Source organism: Brassica napus, chromosome C8 (genome assembly GCF_020379485.1).
Source record: "Brassica napus cultivar Da-Ae chromosome C8, Da-Ae, whole genome shotgun sequence".
Lineage (NCBI taxonomy): Eukaryota > Viridiplantae > Streptophyta > Magnoliopsida > Brassicales > Brassicaceae > Brassica > Brassica napus.
This window is the reverse complement of record NC_063451.1, coordinates 40,757,723-40,781,860: the sequence shown is the minus strand read 5'-3', so window position 1 is coordinate 40,781,860 and position 24,138 is coordinate 40,757,723. Positions and strand designations below refer to the sequence as shown.

General features: G+C 36.1%; 7 protein-coding genes across 11 annotated transcripts; 3 read left to right on the top strand and 4 right to left on the bottom strand.

Annotated features, from left to right (window-relative positions):
* Positions 1–48: 48 nt before the first annotated feature.
* On the bottom strand, positions 49–4,842 carry LOC111208124. The gene is made up of 2 exons (XM_048764875.1): positions 303–4,842; positions 49–216 (listed from the first exon to the last, which is right to left on the bottom strand). The coding sequence occupies exon 1, from the start codon at positions 2,608–2,610 to the stop codon at positions 316–318; it is 2,295 nt and encodes a 764-aa protein (XP_048620832.1). The 5' UTR covers positions 2,611–4,842; the 3' UTR covers positions 49–216; positions 303–315.
* A 200-nt stretch (positions 4,843–5,042) lies between these two features.
* Positions 5,043–6,497, top strand: BNAC08G31200D (uncharacterized protein At3g61260). The gene is made up of 5 exons (XM_013852488.3): positions 5,043–5,426; positions 5,684–5,740; positions 5,822–5,909; positions 5,991–6,072; positions 6,155–6,497. Exons 1-5 carry the CDS (start codon positions 5,306–5,308, stop codon positions 6,347–6,349), a joined length of 543 nt encoding a protein of 180 aa, XP_013707942.1. The 5' UTR covers positions 5,043–5,305; the 3' UTR covers positions 6,350–6,497.
* A 405-nt stretch (positions 6,498–6,902) lies between these two features.
* Positions 6,903–8,394, bottom strand: LOC106412254 (transcription factor MYB17). The gene is made up of 4 exons (XM_013853159.3): positions 8,160–8,394; positions 7,922–8,068; positions 7,696–7,825; positions 6,903–7,625 (listed from the first exon to the last, which is right to left on the bottom strand). Exons 2-4 carry the CDS (start codon positions 8,052–8,054, stop codon positions 6,998–7,000), a joined length of 891 nt encoding a protein of 296 aa, XP_013708613.1. The 5' UTR covers positions 8,055–8,068; positions 8,160–8,394; the 3' UTR covers positions 6,903–6,997.
* A 1,446-nt stretch (positions 8,395–9,840) lies between these two features.
* LOC106411846 (DEAD-box ATP-dependent RNA helicase 12) lies at positions 9,841–12,610 on the bottom strand. 3 transcript variants are annotated; one of them, XM_013852691.3, is made up of 10 exons: positions 12,153–12,610; positions 11,960–12,020; positions 11,648–11,882; positions 11,319–11,557; positions 10,961–11,212; positions 10,690–10,870; positions 10,503–10,591; positions 10,345–10,418; positions 10,138–10,272; positions 9,841–10,057 (listed from the first exon to the last, which is right to left on the bottom strand). In XM_013852691.3, the coding sequence occupies exons 1-9, from the start codon at positions 12,335–12,337 to the stop codon at positions 10,194–10,196; spliced, it is 1,395 nt and encodes a 464-aa protein (XP_013708145.1). In that variant the 5' UTR covers positions 12,338–12,610; the 3' UTR covers positions 9,841–10,057; positions 10,138–10,193. The 3 variants fall into 3 exon arrangements, with proteins under 3 accessions (XP_013708145.1, XP_013708143.1, XP_013708144.1); XM_013852689.3 differs by having other exon boundaries at positions 11,960–12,065; positions 12,153–12,606; XM_013852690.3 differs by having other exon boundaries at positions 11,960–12,044; positions 12,153–12,605.
* Positions 12,611–13,460: 850 nt separating this feature from the next.
* LOC106416156 (LIM domain-containing protein PLIM2c) lies at positions 13,461–14,733 on the top strand. 2 transcript variants are annotated; one of them, XM_013856990.3, is made up of 4 exons: positions 13,461–13,645; positions 13,749–13,848; positions 13,933–13,961; positions 14,039–14,733. In XM_013856990.3, the coding sequence occupies exons 1-4, from the start codon at positions 13,511–13,513 to the stop codon at positions 14,423–14,425; spliced, it is 651 nt and encodes a 216-aa protein (XP_013712444.1). In that variant the 5' UTR covers positions 13,461–13,510; the 3' UTR covers positions 14,426–14,733. The 2 variants fall into 2 exon arrangements, with proteins under 2 accessions (XP_013712444.1, XP_022564165.1); XM_022708444.2 differs by having other exon boundaries at positions 13,502–13,645; positions 13,936–13,961.
* LOC106416137 ((+)-neomenthol dehydrogenase) lies at positions 14,442–16,364 on the bottom strand. The gene is made up of 5 exons (XM_013856971.3): positions 16,115–16,364; positions 15,768–16,020; positions 15,390–15,455; positions 15,143–15,313; positions 14,442–15,051 (listed from the first exon to the last, which is right to left on the bottom strand). Exons 1-5 carry the CDS (start codon positions 16,132–16,134, stop codon positions 14,671–14,673), a joined length of 891 nt encoding a protein of 296 aa, XP_013712425.1. The 5' UTR covers positions 16,135–16,364; the 3' UTR covers positions 14,442–14,670.
* Positions 16,365–20,969: 4,605 nt separating this feature from the next.
* On the top strand, positions 20,970–22,970 carry LOC106411579 (putative methyltransferase DDB_G0268948). Of its 2 annotated transcripts, none has more exons than XM_022707490.2 (3): positions 20,970–21,231; positions 21,417–22,043; positions 22,481–22,970. In XM_022707490.2, exons 1-2 carry the CDS (start codon positions 21,022–21,024, stop codon positions 22,041–22,043), a joined length of 837 nt encoding a protein of 278 aa, XP_022563211.1. In that variant the 5' UTR covers positions 20,970–21,021; the 3' UTR covers positions 22,481–22,970. The 2 variants fall into 2 exon arrangements, with proteins under 2 accessions (XP_022563211.1, XP_013707822.1); XM_013852368.3 differs by lacking the exon at positions 22,481–22,970 and adding an exon at positions 22,116–22,349.
* Positions 22,971–24,138: the final 1,168 nt, after the last annotated feature.

The following is a 24,138-nucleotide window of genomic DNA, read 5'->3' as shown; positions in this document are numbered from 1 at the left end:
ACAATGAAACTTAGAAGAATGATGCCAATGCTTAACAATGAAAATGAGAAAAAATCCAAACGAAATTTATCCAATTGAAAAGAGAACCTATAGTGTTTAGAAGAAAAAAACCGTACAAAGCAACCTGTGAAATTTATCCAAATGATGAGAATGCACTTTGAAATAAGCTCGCCTAGCTCGCCATCTACCGCCACTTGCAAACTTGAACAGAGCAACCTGTGACACAAAGAACCATACATCAAACACATAAACCAAGCTATAAAAACACATAAATTTACCGCCTATATAACCTCACCCCTTACCATTTGTGACTGACTATATTGGTACTTGACAAGTTGCTCTGTTGTGCCCACTAATACCACATCTACTACACTTCCGAGGCTGCTTTCTTCGTGATATTTGCGATGACCGAATTTTGTCTTCCGCAGTTTCATATCTGCGTTTTCTTTTTCTTCCAACTGATCTTCTTGTCTGTGGTGGTAAAACAATGACTTTCTTAACATCTTCTGGTATAGACCAAGCATCCTCAGGAACATCAATAGGATTTATGCTTTCTTCATAAGCTTCTCTCCAAGCTCCTGTAGTATACATCAAATCAGTCAATGTGTGTGGCTCTCTTCCAACATGAAAACCAGCTTTAATTGCGTGCCTACAAGGGATCTTCATAAGGGTGTACTTTCCACATGAACAAGTCCTTCTATCCAAATCAACTAAGCAGTCGAATTTATCACCTCTAACAAGCAATCGACCAGCACTGACAGGGTAAACTACAAATGTGGCGCCTTTCCCGATTCTCCTCTCTATTTTTTTCTCTACATCTTTAGTCAGAGGATGTTTATGCTTTGAAATCAGTTTCTTACGCTCATAAAACCATTGTGTTAACATTTCCCTGATACTGTCTAACAAAGGGATGACTGGATACTCTCTCGGTGAACGCAAAGCAGAGTTGATAGATTCAGCAGGATTGGTTGTCCTTATGTCGTATCTGTATCCAGGGAATTGACATCTAGCCCATTTTTGCACATCAGCTTCCCTAAGATAATCTCCAATTGCCGGACTGATATTACACACAGTAGCAAATGTCTTCTCAAACTCAGAAACTCGATAAGCCTTGGACGCCTTTGAAACCAACCCAGCAAGTCCTTTCCCATGGAAATATGTGACCACATTATTCAACAAATGATGAATACAAATCCCGTGTCTGGCTGATGGATACACGTTTTCAATTGCCTTAGCGATAGACCCATGTCTGTCTGAAATAAAAGCCAAATCATGATCATCTGCAATGACAACCTTAAGTTGTCTCATAAACCATTCCCAAGAACGCTCATTCTCTGAGTCGACTATTCCAAACGCAATAGGATACAAATTTGAATTTCCGTCTAAAGCCGTAGAAACCAGTAAAACTCCTTTGTATTTATTCTTCAAAAAGGTCCCATCGATCACAATAACCCGCCTCATGACTCTGTTAAATCCTCTTATCGATTGCCCAAATGCAATAAATAGGTAACGAAAGTTCTCATTTCCGTCAATCTCATAGGATGTGTGTGTACCTGGATTAGCCTCTCTCAGCATGTGCAAGTATTTTGGTATTTTCCCATAACTTCTCTCTGGAATACCTCTAACTGCACTGATCGCATATTCACGCGCATCCCATGCTAAAGATTTTGATATCTCGCATCCATGATCACTACGCATAATCTGTATGATATCATTACATTTCGGCCCTTCCTTGACGCCTACATACTTATGCATAATCAGACTGCCTATTGTTTTTGCTGAAGCAGTCTTACCCGCTTTGGTTTTGCTTGAAGGTGCGCATGTATGTTTACCGACATACTTCTTGATCATGAAATATGATGAATCCTTCAGACACTCTGCTCGAACACCCCAATTGCATGCATTATCTGCACATCTAACATACCAAAGTTGTCTATCCGTTTTGATAACCTGGTAGTCAAAGTTATGCTTCATTGCACACATCTCGAAAGTCGCCTTCAACAAAGTTTTGTTCTCAAAAAATTGTCCGACCTTAACAACATGGAGCAGAGAAAACTTTGACATTTTATGTATGTTCTCTTTTTCAGAGATCATGGTATCAGCATCATAGTCCCCATCCTCATCAACTGCGACTCCTTTCCGCTTTTCATTCTTCTTATTCCCCTGCCTCTCAGCATACACAGGAGCTGATTCGTCCCCATTGTCAAACGAGTTTCCTTTCTCTTCATGAGTACATGGATCAGCTGGCGGTTTGTTAAGATCAAAGGCTTCTTTATTCGGATTCTCAGCCTTGGCTTTACATGTTACACACAATCGAGTAGAAGCACTCTTTTGAACAAATCGAACAAAATTATGAAGCTGACGATCGTTTGCAATGATCACAGGTGGACATCCTGAAGTATTGATCAACTCAGCAGGTAGATAACTTAACTCCAAATCGGCTATGATTTCTTCTTCCATACCAAAATCCTCCAAAATCATCCTTTTTAATTCATCTAAAGTACAATTTGATTCCACTAACAATAGCCTACCCCCTTTGCCATCAGCCTCAAAAATCCATCCCGTAGTTGCACCTAATTCCCAAAGACCACATGTTGTATAGATATGCATCTAATCTAGAACAAAAGTTTCTGAAAATCAAAAGAGAAACTATGAAAAAATCATAGATTCATGAAGAAGAAAGGCAAAATCATTTTTTAAAAAAAAAATTGACAAAGAAAATCGAGCAGAACCATTTTAGGAAGTTAGAATATTTTTAGAATATTTTGTTAACTGACTTTCCTTTATTTTCGCCAAAAACAGGTGATTTTATTAGTAGAAGACACCTTCTACAATGCGTAGAACCATGAAAATAATAAGGAATGTAATTTCTACCTTCTTTAGACGTTTGTGTAGTTTTCAGATTTCACGTTCGATAAATGTTAGAATACTTGTTAAAAGTAGAAACTGCATTTTTCAGAAACGTAGATATCTTTACAATTAGTAGAATTCGCATTCCCCATATTTAGATATTGAATCAAAAGTAGATTTTACGTTCCAAAACAAGTAGATGTACGTGTTTATTCTGGATTTTGCATTCTACTAACCCAATTTCCGTAGAAGACGATTTCTACTTTTAGTAGAACGTAAATTGGAAATTTTATTTATTAAGTTTTTGAAAAAATAAAAAATATGTCCTTCTGTATATTGGTGTTCCATTAATAGTTTATATTTTTAATAATTTTTTTGATTCATAAAACTATTTATTTTATTAAGTTTCAGAAATAAAAGGGTAAAAGAGAGATAAAATGGACAAAGTTGAATTTATACCATAGGGACAACCATTCTGTTTTTTTATTCTGTTTTGACAATTTTCCCTATATATTATTTTAAAACTCACAAAATGGAGATAGCCCAGTATGAATAGAGAAACAACGATGAAAACAGTAGCTTTCACGACGTTTTTTCCAAGTAACGACACCACCTTGTGTTGTTCATCATTGTTATTCAACTTCATGCTTCTTTTTCCCCGTTGATGCATGAATCTGTTCATACTTTATATTATGTAATAAGGAATTAACGAAAGAGATATGATAATAAATAGAAGATCGGGCAAAAGAGCAATGAAACAAAAGACTAAGAGCGAAAGTCCACTCTTTTGTATTGTGATTTAACTAGGGGGTCTGGTTGGTTAATGATCGCTAGACAGTCTAGACTCTCCACTCTTGTTTAGTTTCCTCCCTTAACCTAACCTATACGCAGCTCTATTCTCTAGAGACTTACATGCATACATTGTTTATAACAACTTCTCTATGTGTCTTTGGATTTCAGCATTTGACTAATTGTACTTTAAATTCTACTATAAGTGATAGAATGTTTTAGGTTAGAACCTTTGATTGGATATTATAGATTTAAATAAAAATGTAATACGCAGCACTGAAGATGTATCATTTTCTTTCAAAACATTATTTAATGGATTAACGTAGTTCATTGTAAGAGGTTGGTACTCTATTACACACAAAATAACTACAAGGGCCAATTAAACGTTTAGTAGCTTATCTAACCTTGACAAGTCTCAGACTATAGGCACACGCCGCACACCAAAGGTCAATAATAATTAGGCACATCAAGGTCAATAGATAGTTAGGCACATTCTGGTTGCTAATTTTTCATTATTCGTCAATTAAGCCATTTGAGATTATTATTCTTAACTTCTTTAAATACTGATAACACTTGAATGTTTTGTACGTACTTACTATTTAAGAAGTTACTCGAATCAATAAGATTAACAGCAATGAGAAATGTTATCAAAGTAAACGATAGATTTACAGCTAAAACTCTTCTTGCGTTTGTCTACAAGAAAAAAAGTTTAGAAAACTTATGCTTAGGTCTTTTCTAGAGCTTAATTCTTTCTCCGAATAAATTTTGCTTATAAAATATGCTTACCAGGCAGATGGTCAAACTTAAACTTACTATAATTGAAAAAAGGGACTTACTATATGTAACTGATAATCAGAAAAGAGATGGAAATGTATATTAATAAAGAAAATCAGAAAAGGCCTGTGTCATCTACAAGAAGGTTCATCGATTCTCATTTGATGCAACAGAGACAAATGTTAAACAGTCTGCCTAAAGAATATGTCGCTATTGTTTGGTAAACAAAATCTTCTCGGGTAGTTTAATCTTTGGTCAACAAACTTTGTCAGATAGCTCTTTGGACACTTTAGGATAAGAACTTATAAAAATGGAAGCCAGCCCAATAGATAAAAGCCCATTAACTATAATGCGTCTCAACCGCGCTAGAAAAAAAAGAAAAGGATAACCACCACGCGTCACTAACGTGCGTGGGGTCAAAGACAACTCAGAAAAACATCCTCCTTGTATCTGTCTCCAGCGTTTCCTCCATCCACGTCACGCTTTTGTCCGAAATATTATTATTTTAAAAGAAAATATTTAAAGTACTATTCACAAAACAGTCTGTAGTGCTTAAAAAAAAGAAATATTATTACGTGGGGTTGTTAACAGTATTACTACCTGTCTGTCGGCAAGATGAGTTTTAAAATCTCCTGTACCGCAGTTTACGTGCTCAGCAACAGACTATTCACTTTACAGCCGTACGATCTATGACTTTTAGAGATCAACGGACAAGAAAATAAGTTAGTTGTTAAAACCGAAAAACGCGGTTAAATAAGCTTTTAACGGGTTTTGACCAAAAAAAAAAAACAAAAAGCTTTTAACGGGTATCACCAAAGTATAAACCTTTAATCAAATTATCATTATCGTCTAATTCGCTGTTTTCCATATTCGGCTGAGAGAGAGAGAGACTATGGCTGAGGAACAGAAGATAACGTTAGACACAGCACCTCCGGCTCCGGCTCCGGCTCCTGCTCCAGCTCCGGCTCGGGAGAAAACTTCTGATGACTCCAAAGCCCTTGCCATTGTTGAGAGTAAGTTCTCTGGTAATCTTCTGCTTTGATGATGAATTAGGGGAAAAAATGTTCTTAATTAGGTAAACTTTGTTATGTTTTCATAGAGTTATGGGATTCTTGTTATTCTAGTAGGTTTACTACACAATCAAGAGACTGTAATATATACAACAACCCTAAAATAGTAGTTTTATTACACAATCAAGAGATCCTGACTTGGGAGATTTCGCTGTTTTTGTTGCTATTATATAATATAATAGAATGAGTTTCTTTTACAGAACCTGTAGAGCCTGCAGCACCAAAGAAATCTTCTTCCTCTGGTTCGCAAGATAGAGGTAAGTTTGAAACAAACAAAAAAACTACTTTCTGTTTATGGAAGTTACTGAGCTGATGTATAATTGGTGGGTTGGTGTTAGATGTGAAGCTAGCTGATTTGTCAAAGGAGAAGACATTGGCTTATGTCAAAGCATGGGAAGACAGCGAAAAGAGCAAAGCAGAGCACAAGTAGGACATGTGTTTTTACATAGCTTTTGTTTGACAAAGTCTTTTAGGTTTCTTTGCTAAAACAATTGAGACATTGAACAGAGCTGAGAAAAAGATCTCTGATATTCTTGCTTGGGAGAACAGCAAGAAAGCAGCTGTTGAAGCTCAGCTCAAGAAAATCGAGGTATGATAATAATAAAACTTATATCAAAAAGAGAGAGAGAGAGACATGTGAAACTGTTTAAACTTAATCAAAATTAATGTAGGAGCAACTTGAGAATAAGAAAGCCGAGTATGCAGAGAAGATGAAGAACAAAGTTGCAGCTATTCACAAAGAAGCAGAAGAGAGGAGAGCCATGATTGAAGCTAAGCGTGGAGAAGATGTTCTCAAAGCTGAAGAGATGGCTGCTAAATTCAGAGCCACTGGTATTGTCCCCAAGGCAACCTGTGGTTGTTTCTGATCTTTTAAAATTTGCTTTCAAATGAGTTTTTCAAACTGTAAAATGTTATACATTTCACTCTTTCTCCTATTCAATGGCTTGTAATCTTTGTTTGTATATTGACTTTTTGTGTGAACATCAGAGTGAAAAAAAATGTGTTAATTGTTCATTTTCTTGCAAATTTCTGAAGCATCATCAAGAGGGATTGATAATAACTAACCAATGCTGATTTACATAGATACCATATCCAGTTTGGATAAATTTTTAAATAACATTAGAATTTAAAAACCATGGACACAAACAACAGGTATTGTCCCAAATCTCATTTTCAAGTGTAAAGTGTAAACATTTCACTCTTTTCTCTATTCAATGAATTGTAATCTTGTTTGTGTAAAATTCAGTGTTAAAATGTTGTTCATTGTTCATTCTCAGAAGAGTTTTTTAAGTGTAAAGTCTAAACATTTCACTCTTTTCTCTATTCAATGGATTGTAAAGTTGTGTGCATATTGATTTTTAATAGACTTTTTTTTGTGTAGAAAATGTGTTCATTCTCTTGCAGTTTTCTGGAGCATCATTGAATCATAAAAAGGATTGATAATAACCAACTAATCCTGATTTTTACATAGATGCCATATCTCTACTTGGATAAGTTTTTTTCTTTTCACATGGCTAGAATTTAGAGTAGCTGCTAATGTTCTCTTCCAAGAAGCTCATATCATCATCACTTATTGGGAAGTCAAGCAGGAGCTGAAGAGCAGAGTCTGACGAAACATCTTCGAGATTGTTGGAACATGGAGAATAAGAATCAGAGCCATGATGATGAGTCTTCACAACAATCTCTTTCCCAACACAGGAGTTCGTTGAGCTCTTTGGAAGTGCAGCTGATGAGGAAGATGTTGTTGTTGTTGTTGTTGTTGTCCTAGAGCAAGGGCTTTGACTAGTAGTTGTTTCATCAAACGGTGCAAGGTTTCTGAAAGATTCACCAATCTGTGAGTTCCATATGCGCAAGAAGTGATCACAATCAGTTTTGCCTCCACCTCCAGCAGAAGAAGGATTGAAAAGCATTGACTCTCTAGAGAGCCTTGCCTCAGCTTCAAGCCTAGCACTTTCCCATTGAGCCATGTGGCGCGTTGTTGGCGAAGCTGGAGCTTGGATGGCTAGACCAAATGAAGGTAACGGCTCATGGGTTTTGGGGTCAAGACCCATACTTAGCAGACGCTTCTTCAAGTGAGTGTTCCATAGGTTCTTTATCTCATTGTCTGTTCTCCCTGGAAGCTGTGCTGCTATAGCAGCCCACCTGACCCATAAACAACAGAGGATTCAAAAACAGAGGATTTAGACAAAGTAGAAGCGAGGTAAAGAAAGACCTGTTGCCGAGAATGGCGTGAAGCTGGACAACGAGTTTCTCTTCCTCGGGAGTGAAAGGACCACGCTTTATGTCTGGTCTTAGATAGTTAGTCCATCTCAGTCTACAACTCTTTCCACAGCGAAGTAGCCCTTTTTGCAAAAAAAAAGATGAAAACTTTGTTTTCTTGTAAAACTAAATAATCAAATAAAAGTCCTAAAGAGGAAAGAATGTGCGTTGTTGTTTACCAGCGTTCTTTGGGAGTGTTCTCCAGCTTCCATGGCTGTTTTTCTTGATGTACTCAACGAGAATCTCATCTTCTTCAGCTGTCCATGGACCTTTCTTCAAACCTTTCTTGTCACAACAAGGCGTTCTTCCCATTTTGGCTCACCTCCCTAACAAAAACGTTTAAAGAAAAAAGACAGATAAAAACTAGTGAGCATATAGTAAGAGTGTTAGAAACATCATAGAAGAGACAAGACAAACCTTCAAAGTTCAAAAAGGAGAAGATAGGATCAAAAGGAGAGAATTTTTGTAAAAAGGTGGTAAAACTATTAATGTTTTTTGGTTTGGTCTCGTTTTAATGTCGTAAAGATGAAATAAAAAGCCAAAGGGAAGGTGAACCAGTTATATACAGATAGATATTAGATATATTATAAAATAAATAAAATAGGAATAAGAAAGAAAGAAAAAATGAAATAAATACGATTGTGTGTGGAAGGAATAGAGGAGAACTGAGAAAGGACGATCAGCGAGCTTCGAGGCTGGCCCTGGGGCATTTACTTCACGCAAAACTCGTACAACATTATTATATATTGTATTTAATGTTTATGACAGCAACAACAGGTCGTAAAATCATGATTGCAAATATTCGGATTTTTTGTATTTTTGTTGAGAAATGTAAATACAAAAGGGTTTCCTATGGACCTATGGTATCTTCCAAATCCTATATCTTTGAGATTTTGATTAATAGAATTTAGCAAAAAATTGTGTTTGCCTAATGGGGTGAGTAATTACATCTAAGTAATTTTCTTTGAGAAAATAATATAATTTCAGTTTAAAAAAATTTCTATTTTTGAAGGTGAGTGAATGTGATTGATATTATCCTCATTAGGGTTGTCGAAAACAGCTAAGACAAAGTAAAGAAGTGGGCTAGGGTTCTCAGGTTTTCAAATTGCAAGAAACAGGAAACAAAATAAAAAAGAGCATTAATGGCGGATCTTACGTGACATCCCTCTTCTTTAGCCGGGAAACAAAAATCAGAGTGATACATTTATTATTGTTTTTTGTCTTACGAAAATTATTGAACAAGTTATTAAAGAAAGGAAGCAGAAGTTGAAGTAATGGAGACGACAATGACTTTGTAGACTGGTAGAGCCGAAAGGAGAATCAGTTTGATGCGACAAACACGTTTTAAATTTAAATTATAATAGTAAAAACGAGAACAGTGGCCATTTATACATATGTTTTCTTTTATATTATGACTTTATGAGAGTTATTTTTGCCAAAGTTTTCTGTGGTGAGCTTTTTACTCGAATTATTGCTAGTTTCTTAGTATAAAAAAATTACAAAGTCAAAGAACAAGCCAATAGAAACTCGACATGTAATGCGTCTAGGCTTAGGGATTACAAAGAGTCAAAGAAAGAGAAGATACTATTGTGTCATAACCTTGCAGACCAAAGATGGGGTCTGTTTGATATCTCCATAAATGTGGTCAGCTACAAGTCAAAGTAGCAGTTTCATTATCACTATTTTAATTTTTAATAAATATTATTGTTTCAGTATTTCATATATATGCTTCTTTCTCTGCTACATATGTTTCATATATGTTTATTTTCATGAAAGAATTAAATGCGACATATCTTTTATCAAATAACGAGATATCTCCACCAAAAAATCTGAATCAAATGTGTTATTTTGAAAAAGAAATTCTTCAAAACAAAAGCTTCAATGGACAACACTATAGAAATAACATAGCAAATCATTGTATGATAAATTTAACTTTGAAATCCACAGATTTTTTGGTAATCTTGTGAATTACAAAACAAGCTAAATTAATTTAGGTCTGGATTGGAGAATTTTTTTTATGCAATTGTCGTAATAGGAAGATCATAAATGGGCTAAAGCCCATAGTCATTCAAATAAAACCCAACAAGAAAAAAAAAAAAAAAAAAAAAAGAGGAGGAGAGCCATGTTCTATCTTACTCGCAAGTTAGAGAAGTGCCAACGTTAAAAAAGGTTTCATTCGAACCACAAAACAAAGTCTAGAGAGAGATTTGAAACCAAACCGAACCAAACAACTCCGGTGCGTCCATGTAACGAGTCTGTCTTTACATGAACCACCAAGTATCAGTTCCCTCATCTCCTTCTAGCTTGAGAAACACCTGAACATCGCGGGACATTAGTTTTAAGAAGCAATTAAATGATGTTTTTGACAAAGCTAAGAGAAAAGATTTTGCCTCACCATTCTCATCAACACTGTGTCTCTTCGGGTGGAAACATTTTCTCGTGCGGTTACAGTTACTGGCAGTAGATTGCTTGATCGATATTCGAAGGAATTGGTTTGATTTCAGTGCCAAGTTCTTGCTCAGTCTGATACCTGTTTTCAAAAACAATGACAAATGACTGACAGAGAAAACTAAAACAAGGTAAGAGGCTAAAAGCAACATACATTTTAAAACGGTCCTCATAGGTTACCAAATTCACAGCTAACCCAAGGTGTCCAAAACGTCCTGATCGGCCCACCTGAACATTTCACAGCATGTATTACGAAGAAAACGAGGTTGTACTACAGAAGCTAGATCAGAAATAGGTTTTGTTTCGACTTACCCTGTGTAGATACGACTCAGACGTCCTAGGAAAATCAAAGTTAATCACTACATTCACAGCTTGAATGTCAATTCCACGAGTAAACAGATCTGCACCAGTTCATTTTCCAATCAGTCATAAACATTCAGGCATCATGTACACGTTGATCATTGTTCAAAGTACATGCTCGTAAGGACACAAAGCATACCAGTGCAAACGAGATTTCTGCAAGCACCATTGCGGAACTCATGGAACACTCTGTTCCTATGGTCTTGAACCATCTTCGCATGAATGTAGAAGCACGAATAACCGAGTTCTGTAATTTTCTTTGCCAACAGTTCCACGCGATTGACAGAGTTGCAAAAGATGATCGATTGGTTTATTTGCAGCTGCAATCAAATACAATAACTATTTTAGATCATCCAAATCGAGTAGGCATATCCTTATGTAGTTACTGAGATTGTTCTAGAACATCTGACCTTAGAGAACAGTGTGTTGAGGCAGTGAACCTTCTGTCTCTCTTCAACAAAAGCGTAATATTGTGTGACACCCATAAGCGTGAGTTGATCCATGAGATTGATAACATATGGCTTCCGGAGATGTCGATCCTTAAAGGCTTTCACAGTAACAGGAAATGTAGCGGAATACATCAAAAACTGACGATTCTGTGGCAGAAACTGTATCAATTCCTCTAGAGAAGGTTGGAACTCTGCCGATAAAAGCTTGTCGGCCTGGTAAGATAGTTTGTAAGGAGTCAGAAACTTTGAATCTTATAACACAAGATAGATAACAATAAATTTGAGGCCTAGATATTAGCAAAAGCAATCAGGAGCTCACCTCATCCATGACAAGCATCGTACAGTCTTTCAAAACACAAACTCCCTTTTTGGTAAGATCCAAGATCCTTCCAGGAGTTCCAACGAGCAGATGCACAGGTTGATGTAACCGCATGATATCATCTCTCAGACTGGTACCACCAGTGGTGACCATAACCTGGATGTTCAAGTACTTGGAAAGCTCCTTGCAAACCTGTGATGTCTGAAGAGCTAGCTCTCGTGTTGGAACTAGAATCATGGCTGTATAACAAAAAACAAGAAACACAGTCAGAGAGTAACTAATAATTTTCACAAATAAAAGAGGGAGTTCGAAAAGGGAACGAGCATTACCTTGAATAACATTGGTATTAGGATCAATTCTCTCTAGGACTGGGATGCAGAAGGCACCAGTCTTCCCTGTGCCGTTTTTGGCTCTAGCAAGAATATCACTACCGGTTAAAGCAATGGGAATGCTCTCTTCTTGAATAGGAGATGGCTTCTCGAAGCCCTTCTCGTATATCCCCTTGAGCAGATCTCTTTTCAGAAAGTAATCTTCGAATTCGTTTCCTTTAGTAGCTGTCACATCCTGCACACAAAAAAAAAAAACAAGAAAGGTTCACATACACATAAGGAGACTTGTCCACTCATTAGAAAATCTCGTACCGCAGTCTGGTAACGAGTATCGGGAGGTGGGAGCCTCAACGTTGCCTTCCAATCTTGGCCACTGAGAGTAAACGGAGAACACAGTCTGATAATAATAAGCTTCTTCCTAAATTCAAATCACAGTACACAGATAGCTTTCTACAATCATTCATAACGTACTGAGCAGTTGTTTTTCCAAGAAACGGTAACTTACTTAGGGTCGCTGCTAGCTACGGGCGGCGGAGACGTCGTCTTCTGGACCTCATTAGCGTTTCCAGGAAGCTGAGCGCGTCTTGTCCACTGTTGCTGATGATGGTTCTGCGATTGATAATCGGGATTAGGCGGCGCTCCACGTCCCGTTCCCATCCCCGGTGGATATCTTCCTCTGTTGTTATTCATCACAAGTATGAGAGAATGCACAACCTAGGGTTTTAAGAAACTGATCGTGGAACTCAGGGCGAGCGAGATCGGAGTGTTCGTATAAGCCGATAACCGACAAGGAAAAACGAATCGAGAGTTCCGATTCGTTTATTCACAAAACTGAAGAAGAGAATGCGTAACGGAACATTTTCTCGGGAAAAAATTTGGGTTACAGGGAATATAGAAAGTGACGGGTCACGCTCTCCGTCCTTCTTGTTACAGGGGGCGGGCGCGTCAATGGATTTTCCACTTCTTTCAGAGTTTCTCACTCTTTTAGCTTTTATTTATACATATGGCCCTTGAACTTTCTATTAGTTCGCATTAATATCTTGATTTTCTGTTATTATTTCAAGGCAATCCTCCTTTTCTCAATAATGATTTCATATATGACCCCTACATTTTATAAGTTCTTTCCTGAGTTTTGAGACTTTTCTTGATAATAAAGAAAGGACGGACCCCTGTAGAATTGGATAATGTCAAGATGACGATCATCTTTACAATATATACAGTATTAACCCCCATATTATCATTTATGTTTCTTTGCACGTTTCAATTTCTCAACCTAGTTTTTCATAACTGATCTTTCTAGCCACACAACAAATCATGCTTACAACTGTCGACTGATCAGTAGAGGCATAACCGGCTCTTGGCACAGGCTTGCACCCGCCAATTTATTAAATATATAACTATTTTCCAAAACTGTCAATTGTCTAGTGGTTTGTTGGCCGCTGTAACTATGCGAGAGGCTGGGTTTGATTATGATCATGTGCATAACTTTCTTTTTTAAAAAAAAAATTCAGCTATTTTTGTTTTTGTTTTGGACTTGTGGTCTTGAAAAGTTTAGAACTGGCTTTGAGTAGAGGTCAATTAAGCAATGGTTAAAAGTTTTAAACGTTTACAATAATGGCATGTTTTCATGCGTCCCTCCCTTGATAAATACTTCAAAATGGAATAAAAATAAATTTAGCCGAAATTAGATTATAGAATATAGAGATTAAATATTTAAAGGGTTCTCCTCATTCGAATCTCAACCATTAGAAAAAAAAAACTCAATTCAAGAATTTGAATAAAGTCAGAAAGCTCATATAGATTGGACAAAAACGGAGTTTGATTTCTTTTTGTGATCTGAAGGCAAAGGAAGAAGAGAGAACAATGGCGTTTACAGGTACACTAGACAAATGTAAGGCGTGTGACAAGACTGTATACGTTATGGATTTGATGACTTTGGAAGGTATGCCTTACCACAAGTCATGCTTCAGGTGCAGCCATTGCAATGGCACTCTCGTGGTATCTATCTTCTTCCTCTCTGTTCTTCTTATTCTTACACCATTGTTGTTCTTTTGGTTCTGTGGAGAAAAACAAAAGAGAATCTTTCTTTTTTCTTTCTCAGATTAGCAACTACTCATCCATGGATGGAGTTCTGTACTGCAAGCCCCATTTTGAACAGCTCTTTAAAGAATCTGGAAACTTCAGCAAGAATTTTCAGACAGGTTAGTTACCAAAATCCTTCTGCTTTGTTCTTTTAACCTCCGTTGAAAGGCTAACAATCTTGGCTACTATGTAATTATTTGCAGCAGGAAAGACAGATAAATCGAATGAAATGGTATGCACATATTCCTCTGTTTTTGTTTCTCCTTTTTTATTTATTTTTTTAATCTGATTTTATGTTTGAATCTCTAGACGAGGGCTCCAAGCAAGTTATCATCCTTCTTTAGCGGAACACAAGACAAATGTGCAGCTTGCAAGAAAACTGTTTATCCCCTAGAGAAGATAACAATGGAAGGAGAATCTTACCACAAGACTTGCTTTAGATGTGCACACGGTGGCTGCCCATTAACACACTCTTCATATGCTGCTCTCAATGGTATCCTTTACTGTAAGGTCCATTTCAATCAGCTTTTCCTCGAGAAAGGTAACTACAGTCATGTCCTAGCCGCTGCTAACCACAAACGCACTTCTGAGGAAGACAAAACCGAAACCAACGAAGAACATGAGTCTGAAGCAAACCCTACAGAAGAAGAAGCTTCTGGTGTACCCCCTGAAGCAGGTGAAGAACATGACTCTTAAGATAATCCGGGTCATATACATAAACTGTTTATTCATTTTATAAGTAAAAGCAATGTATTAGACCAACATATAACTGTTACACTTGTAGCCTTGTATGTGAATGTATTCATGCATGAGATGAATAACAATATGTTGATTGAGCTAGCTCAATCTCTGTGACAATATCATTATGTAGATTAAACAATCATTCTCCGATTACATTAATTACTTTTTTGGAGGTTTATGATACTTCTCATGCAGAAAATTCAGAACTCTGAGAGTTGCTTGCGGTAAAAGAAACAACCAGAATTAGTTTCTTGATGTGGAAGCAAAGCCAACCTCACAGGACTTGATGCTCCTTCTTCCACAGACAAAACTCCAGTGTTGTAATTCATATCTGTCTTAACAAAGCCAGGACAAACAGCATTCACGCGAATCTCAGGATGTTTCTTGGCTATGATCCTCGTGTAACCGTTCAGCCCTGCCTTGGAAACCACGTAAGCGGCCATAACACTAGCCCAGTCTTTTGTCTTAACCTTTCCTTCTTTGAATTCTTCGAGAAGTTTGTTAATTACTTCGTCGATTCTCTCCTCAGTTAGATTCTCTGCGTCGCTCAGAACTCCTTTTGCCCATTCGTTAAATATATTCTATATTAAACATTAACCAAACGTAATAATGTAAAAATAGGGTTTCTCTGCCAACATATCTCAAGCATTCTTGAATGTTTTTTGTTCGTACCTTTAGTTGACCCATGAAGGATGATACATTGACGATTCTAGGAGAATCAGATAACTTCAAGAGTGGAATAAACGCCTCACACATTCTCTTTGGTCCATAGTAATTAATATTCATGCATTCTTTAGCTAGCTCATAATTCTCAGTGATAGTTTCCTCCCAGTTGAAACCTACCTGCCATGTGGAATCATGAAGATAGCATTAGACTATGACAAAGATTCAGTGATTATTATTTAACAAATATACTTACTTTCCCTGCTCCAGCTTGTAGAGTTTCAACATCAGTGATTGTACCACCAACCCCTGCATTATTTATCTGTAAAGCAATCAAAAGATCACTCAACGTTGCTGTTAATTATAGAACTTTTTTAAATTTATGTACATCAGTAAAATGACATGGTTTTTAGTAGATAAAGATTTTTTTAAGGTAAATTGCCGAAAATACCACATTCATAATATCACTTCTATTTGTTTTCTTCGAGGTTAATTCACATTTGTTCACAACATGTAAGTTCATAAAGTAGGCAAACCTAATTGGCTTTTTCAAGATTAAGCGTTACTAGAACTGTTAATCAAAAGTCTAATAGGAGCAGCTTAATCAGAAAAAAATCCACTAGCTTAATCATACCAATATGTCGAGTTTTCCAAATTGGGTTTTCACAAACTCGGCAAGAGATGTGACACTAGCAGGATCAGTGACATCAAGCTGATGAAAGAGAAGGCTTTGATCAGAAACTCCAATCTCCTGCCTCAGTGTTTCAACAGCTTCAAGTCCTCTCTTCACATCTCTAGATGTCAAAACAACCCTTATCCCATTGCTCGCTAATTGTCTGCAGATCTCCAACCCAATTCCCCTGTTTGCTCCAGTAACTACAGCATATCTACAAAACCACTCCCAAGAAGAAGAAAAAATCTGATAAATCACTAAGATCACAGGTGAGATCAAGAACTAAGGGGGTGATGACTGAGACATACCTTGGTGTTTCCTCCGTCATTTTCGTACCTTTTTTCTTTCAGAGTTTCAGACAAACAGTCTCAACAACTCGTCTTTCTTCTTCGCATGCAACAAAAATGTGGAAGGCAATGGAGCCACGTATCTCAGAGATTGATGTTTCTCGATGATAAGGGTGAGTGGCCAAAAACAAAACATAACAACAGACGAGATTCACGTTCGTCGGTGACAACGATCGCCTACCTACGAGGCCGAGATTCCCGTTGGGCCACAATTTCACCGCTAAATAGTTTGTACCTGTAGGTTTGAATTTGTTTTTTTCAAAACATTAAGAGGCCCAGGAAGAACTGTTCTTGTAAGGAAATTTTAGGCTTTGCCTAACTCAAAGCTCATCTCAGAATGAGATTTAATCCGACGCCGTTGCATGTGTTCACGTGTGATATGATGACGTTCATTCATGATACGAGGACAGAAACTCCATGGTTTTATTTTTTTAAGGAAAAAAATTCTCCAGCTGCACCATATATAAACTAATAGGGTGAAAATCATCCAATGTATGAGAATATGTATAAAACATTTATATTAATACACGCCACATATATTAAGTAAATGATTATATGGTGGAAACATCAAAATCGGATTTAAATGATTTTAAATTAGTTATTGGAGTCAATTCATAATATATTAAACTTAAACTCAATTAACAAAATCCGACCCGACTCAACCTATAAACCCGACCTGTGTTCAAGTTATGTCACTTATCTTTGCCAAATAGCAAATTTTATAGGGTTCATAAGAAAAAATCCGATTTGTAACAAAGAAATAGTAACATAGAGAGAGATGGAATTTGGTGGAGGATCCAGCCATAAGCGAAGAAGCACGGCAAGGGAAGGCAATGTGCTTTGTTATTGTGGGTTATCAGCGAAGATATCTCAAGCATGGACAAACAAAAATCCGGGTCGAAGGTTCTATGGATGTGAATGATACAAGGTACAACAATTGTGCTTTATGATATGTTGAATTGAACTGTTCTTTACTAAGTTCTTAATTTTACGTTTGTGTTAGCGTGGAGGTGAATGCAATTTTTTTTTCCAGTGGTTTGATAAGAAAGAAGTTTTTGGATGGCAAAAAGAAGTTTCGATTAAGCTAAAAACGAAACTCGCGAGAATTTTGAACATGGGCCGGGTTTATGGGTTGGATCGGGTCGGATTTTGTTAATTGGATTTAAGTTTAATATATTACGAATTGACCTTATTAACTAATTTTAAAATCAATTAAACCCGATTGTGATGTTCCTACTATATAATCATTTATTTTGTATATACGGCATGTATTAACATAAACGTTATGTAATTATTAACTTATTCTCATATATTTGATGGTTCCCACCATATTAGTATATAAATGGCGTATCTGGCAAACTTTTTTCCTTTTTTTCATAGGAAACTTAAAACAAAAAACATGATTTCGTTTTAGTGACATTGGTCTTGAAATCTAATCATAACTATGTGTTATTTATGTATTTCATTACTTTTTATTTTCAAAACGTCTTTACTTGAAATCATGTTGTTTAGAAATTTAATCACAATAATGTGTTATACGGCCAATGCTATAAATTTATGCCAGCAATTTAAATAAATATTTATTGTAGAAATTTTTACTCCATTTCTCTTTTCTATAGGACAAGGTGCGAGGAGGCAGCCTCATAGATTCTACTAGGTGCATGGTCTCCGCGTAAGCGCAGAGCCGACTACATTATAGGTGCATTGTATAGTTTTGTTTACGGGATTTTATTGTTTCTTTGTTTTTTTGTCTATAATGTGATGGATGGAACTTTGGAAATTACATAGGTTGATGAGTTTGATATAAGAATGAACCAACGGAGTCATATGTTGATATTTTCATATCTTATATGTTCAAAGTTGAGGGTGATGGAACTTGTTAGTGTTTACTTAGGTAGTTGTTTATATATAAATCAAACAGTGCATGAAAAAAGATAATAAATTTGGATTTAAAAATTTAACAATTTAAATAAACAATAAAATAATTTTTTCCTCTTATTTAACCAATTGTTTTTAGAAAAACATAGAATTGTAATATATTAAAAAAAACTTACAACATTTTTAGAATTACATACTTAGGAAATTATTTTATTTATATATTTTTTTCTGGACTTTGGTATAGATGATTTGGGATTGACAAAAAAGTCTGAAATATAGCCCAATATAATTTATTTTTAAAAGCAGGGCTTTAAAATGTTAGGGTTTCAAAATAACTGGGCCTTGAATGTGTGGTTTAGTCTGATACTGAGAAAACAGTTAGGACTTCAACTCCTTTTTTTCTCTGTCGGGAATGTGGGCACTAATTTCCGATTCATGTAGGTAAAATTGTTTCTTAATTTGTGAGATTGAAAAACGTAGATTGATTTTAAACATGATTGATGAGAGGTTTACTTGCATCAGCTTCGTCTGCCGTGGGTGTTGAGTTTCATCGGCGCCAAATGTTAGACCTGCAAGAGAGAAGGTCTGAATATGTTAATTTCGTGTTTTGTTTTTTCTTCTCTCGTGTTTTATGGGTTTCACTCTTTGCTCAGGCTGTACAAAAGATGAAGTCTGGCTAGGCCGTCTCACTTCTCTGAAGTATTCCCTTGATCAACCTCCCACCAACATCTATCTTCTGATTATGTCTTGGAGTCAAGGAGCTTCCAGAAAGATTAGCTTCCATTTGCTGTTCTGCTTGGAATGGATAGTTCTGAAATGCCGCATAAAAAACATATTGGGAAATGACTAATGATTGTCAACAACTATCACTATACTAAATAGAAAAGAAATCAAGGTTTTTTGTTCTGCACAAACTAAAAGCTTACAACAGGGTTGTCATGGTCTTTTTTCAGGAGCAAGATCTTTTTCTTCCCAGAAACCATAGTCAATGCAATCCCTAGGAGAGAGCTATCCATGACAGAGGCTAAAGTTGCGTAGATGAAAAAATAGATCAGAAACACAGTGGGGTTTTTAAGAATAAGGAAAATATGGGATAAGCTGTTGACTAATTACCAGTTTCAGTTGTTGGTATGTCATTCCACTTGAATTTGCATGATTGTAATCTTGCTTGGAGCTGCCAAATATGGTATGTTTACCAGTTTCTAGGTTTGTGTTCGAAATCACTTGGAGATTGTCGAACAGTCTAATCTTGACTGGAGATTGATCTCAGGAGCACCCGTGATGACTTCATCAATAATGGTTAGTGAGATAAAACGAATGCGGAATGGATGATCAATTATCTTGTACATGCTTAAGCACCTAGCAACCTCAAAATGATCGAGTTTCACAATGGAACCTGCTTTCAAAGATGGTATGTAATGATTAGCACGTCCGACGGGAGTAAACCCATGAATCACGAAATCTACAAATAATATTATTCAACAAAGAATCAGGAAATCAATTAAAACAATTATGTTAAATAAGTGTGATAGATCGAAGATTAACTTACCTTTTCATCAAGGAAGAGAACCGTGATTCTCACAAACTCCTTATTTTTCTTGAAGTTCATGGAATCCCATAAGCGTAGGAAGCCAAAGGCTATGCTCTGACTACTATGACCAAGACGGAGTGACTCGAAGGTTGAGTGACGGACGCCGGGACTCCGGTTTGAAGAACTCGAAGGTTGAGTGATGGACGCCGGGACGCTGGTTTGAGCAACTGGAGAGGCAGAGAGAAACTTTTTCTAGAAGATGGTTAAAGCTAAGAGGAATCAATGAGTTTTGTGGAGATGCAGATTGGGTTCAGCAAAGATGAGAATCATATATATAGGGTTTACAGAGGGGCTACAAATCAAGAACATTTATGATAAAGTGATTTAAGATGGGAACATGAAGAGTTCACCGGTGAAAAAATAGATTACGAACACACATGGCGCAACTCTGTAACTCAGATTTGTTTGAGACAATGGTGAAAATAACCCCAACTCATGTTAAACGACAACAATTTATAATATAGGAAAACCATAATTGTTGGAAACTTGAGCCTTTTTCATATAACGTGATGAATTCCATTAAAAAATGAAACCCATAATACACTTGTAGGTCCGACCCTCAGAGAAAGCCGAAGAAGCAATGACTTCCAACCTTCATAAATATATATTAGGTTCGGCCATCAATATACAAAGTATCATTTAGCTTAGTGGTATAAGTGTTGGTGTTTATATCTCAATAACCCGGGTTCGAGCCATGGACTTGACACTTTTTCACACTTTTTAAAAGTGGAGCCCACAAAAGGTCGACGTGGCGCGATGAGAAGTGAGCAAAAACTCAACTATTATAATATAGATTGATCTTTGGGTAAAAAAAAAATTTAGGCCCTCTAATAATAATTAAAACACACAATTTAAACATAATTTATAAAAAATGTATTGTATAGAAGGTTATTGAATTTAGATATAAAACATATAAAACAAAGCATGTATATTTATTTTTGTTCTTAAAGATGCTTTTTTCTTTTTAAAAAACCAATTAAAAAAAAATGAAAAATTTGGACCCCGGGGGAGGTCGCACTGCTCACCGAGCCGGCCCTGGGTAAGTGACTAATATATTCCGATGACCGATGTGAATGTGATCAATTGTCGAATGTTGATTCTATTCGTAGAGAACATTGCTAAAACATCTTCTCTATAGTGGATTGCGGCATAAATGCGATATTTAATTCTAAGTTATCGTAACAAGTAAGTTTTCGTAGTTTGACAAGAACAACAGATTAGCGTTCTCACGGATGTATTTGTCAAAGATTCATTGTCTAGAATCATTATCTCTAAAGAATAAATATAATTAAGTCCTAATTGATAATCGAGACCTACAAGTTGAGTGGAGTATGAGATTCGATTGTTTTTGTTCCTTCCAAATTTTCAAGACTATTATATGTAAACTCATGAAGCAGAAATGCAGTTTATTAACCAGAAGCAACGAGAAAGAAAGAAAAAAAACGAAAAAATGGCTCAAATGGCTACTCTGACGGCAAAGCAAGCTAATGAATACTTGAACGCAAGGCCAAAATATCCGACAATATGGTACAAAGTGTTGGCTGGTCGAACCAGCAACCATAAGGTGGCTTGGGATGTTGGGACCGGCAACGGTCAGGCTGCTCTTGGGGTAAGTTACCTTTCTCATCTACTTCATATGCTTTTGTTATATTTTTTCTATACTTATAAATTTATCAACAAACCAAAATAGTTTTTTTTAAATCTCAAGCCTTTGCCACATCATTTCCTTCAAAATACTTGAATCTTTTAATTTTTACGAACTAATCGTGATCTCAATCATATATGTGTAAATAGGTCGCTGATTACTACGAAAAAGTGGTGGCAACTGATATAAACGAGAAACAAATCAGTCTTGCAAAGCCGCACCCAAAAGTCACATACCTTCACACTCCAGCATCGATGTCAGACGACGATCTAGTGGCTAAACTCGGTGGAGAAAACTCCATAGATCTCATTGTAGCCGCTCAGTCTCTTCACTATTTCGACCTTAAAAGATTCTATGCCATAGTGAGACGTGTTCTTCGTAAAGAAGGTGGTATAATCGCGGTTTGGGTCTACAACGACCTCGTGGTTACCCCAAAGGTTGATGCCATCATGAAACGTTTGGTGGATTCAACAAAACCGTACAGAACCCCGACTATGAATTTGGCGTTTGATGGTTATAAGGCAATAGAGTTTCCTTTCAAAAATATAAGATTGGGGACTCAAGGAAGACCTAAAGCTCTCGAGATTCCACATAAGCTTTCGCTTGATGGGTATTTAGGGTTTTTTAAATCCTGGCAGCCTCTAGTGAAGGCTAAGGAGCAAGGAGCAGAGCTTTTAAAACCTTCGATGATTAATGAGTTTAAGGAAGCTTGGGGTGATCAGAATCAAGTCAAGGATGTTGCTTACAGAGCATTTATGCTCGCTGGAAAACTCTAGGTACGTAAAGTTTGGTTATAAAACTATGTAACATATAAGTATAGTTTTTTTTTTATTTCTTATCAACTGCAGTGAGGGTCGTTCTGGTTGTTATATGAGTGCACGAAACCGAAAGCAAATAGTATCAGCTCTCAAAACGAATGTTCAACATAAATAATGCACTGGACCGCAGAATAAGAGAGTATTATTAGACTTAATAGATAAATCGGTTAACATGTTGGTTAAATCGAGATCCTTAGTATAAATATGAAACAAAGTTGTAACAAACATTATGAAGTTAATAATAACAAACTTCGTCATGATTAACTTCACTTTGCAATGTTTGAGTATCCTTATGAATCCATGATAACATGTCGGTGATATTTGTAATCGCTCTTGAATAATGATAATTAACAAACATCATGCTTTGTATTCGACTATTTGAACACCCATCGCAGTCATGTGATCTGATGGGCATATCGTGGAGAGAGAAAGAACCACAGAAACCAACAAGGTCTTACTATAAGAAAATTCATGAACAAGCCAGGTGTTAGTACTCTAGAGAAACAGAGTATACACAAGCATGTTATTTGAGCCAATAGCACACTCGAACTCTAAGCCCAATGAACCAGTGGAGTCTTATATGACGACGTTGCAGATTTCTGCTGATTTGCTTACTGGTTTTCCAGGAACAGAGATTAATTTGTGATATGAATTATTGAAACCAAGATGGCGTATGCGTATATGATGTTGTTATCTTTGTTCCATTAAGATCGATAGCTTAGAGAGTTGGTAATTGTAGTTGTCTTAATTATTGTTCGGTGAATCATACAAGTTGAATTTTGCTTGTTTCACAAGCTTCTTCATTGTCGTGATACTACTTGTTGCATATGGGCTTTTCAGTCATTCGTTTGTGATTAATTAAGTTAAAGTAAATTAGTCTTACAAGTTGATGTTGCTAGTTTCATAAGATACACAAACAAGCTTAACTACAATTGTAAGCGAGATCACGGCGACATGAAACAACTTTGCATGTACATACGAAGATTATAAATGATGATCGTATGTTCTCGGTTAGGGTTGGCTACAGATCGAATACTAGCCGAATTTTCAGTTTTTATGATTTGCTTACGGATATTTAATTTTTCGATTTGCTTTGTTTCGAAAATTATATTCAAAAAATATGTAGATATTTGTAGATATTTACGAATACTTACGAATATCTCATAATTTTTTATTAATACAAATAATCTATAAAATTCGATACAAATTTGTTTTTTTTAATACTTTCTTGCATGATATATAAAATAAAATTAAAAGAAGTAACGAAGCTACATGTTTTGTAAATTTAAAACTTAGTTAATAATAATAAGACAAAATTTAAGAAAAATATATAATTGTCATAAGAATTTTTTTTTTGATGTAATAACTCTTATAAGTAAAAATATGAATATAATTTATAAAATCATATGTTAGAGTGATAATTATATAAACTTATACATTTAAAACTCTAAATATAATCAAAATATATGTGTAGCTACATATCTGACAGATCGGATTGGATATACGTTTCTCGAAATTTTAGTATTTGTGATTTGCTTCGATTTTAACGGATATTGATTTTTACTATTTGTTTTGCTTCAAAAATTTACGGATATCCGATTTTTTGGATCGAATCGAAACGAATAACAAATCGAATCAACGGATATAATGTTCAGCCCTAGTTCTCCGTACCTTTATCTGACTTCATGTTTTGAGTCTCACATACACTATATCATCTCGCAACCTCTGAACAACCCTTATCTTAGTTCTGGCTCCAAAATTAGTGGCGTGAAGATCAAGCGCTCCCCGCCCGGTCACGGGAGACAGGTGATAAATAACATTCGCAATTATCCTTTGCTTTTGGGATCAAACTTTCCAAGTCGTTGCGTCTAATACTTCTATATTAAACTCAATAATCTATGTGCAAATTGTGTATATAATCATATTTCGTTTAATGAAAGATAGGTAAGATGTATCATGACGTCACTGGCTAGTGCGTATAATCGCAACGCATACATGGCTGCGCATTATCAATTTATCTGATAGATGCAAAAGAAAATTACAAAATAGAGTA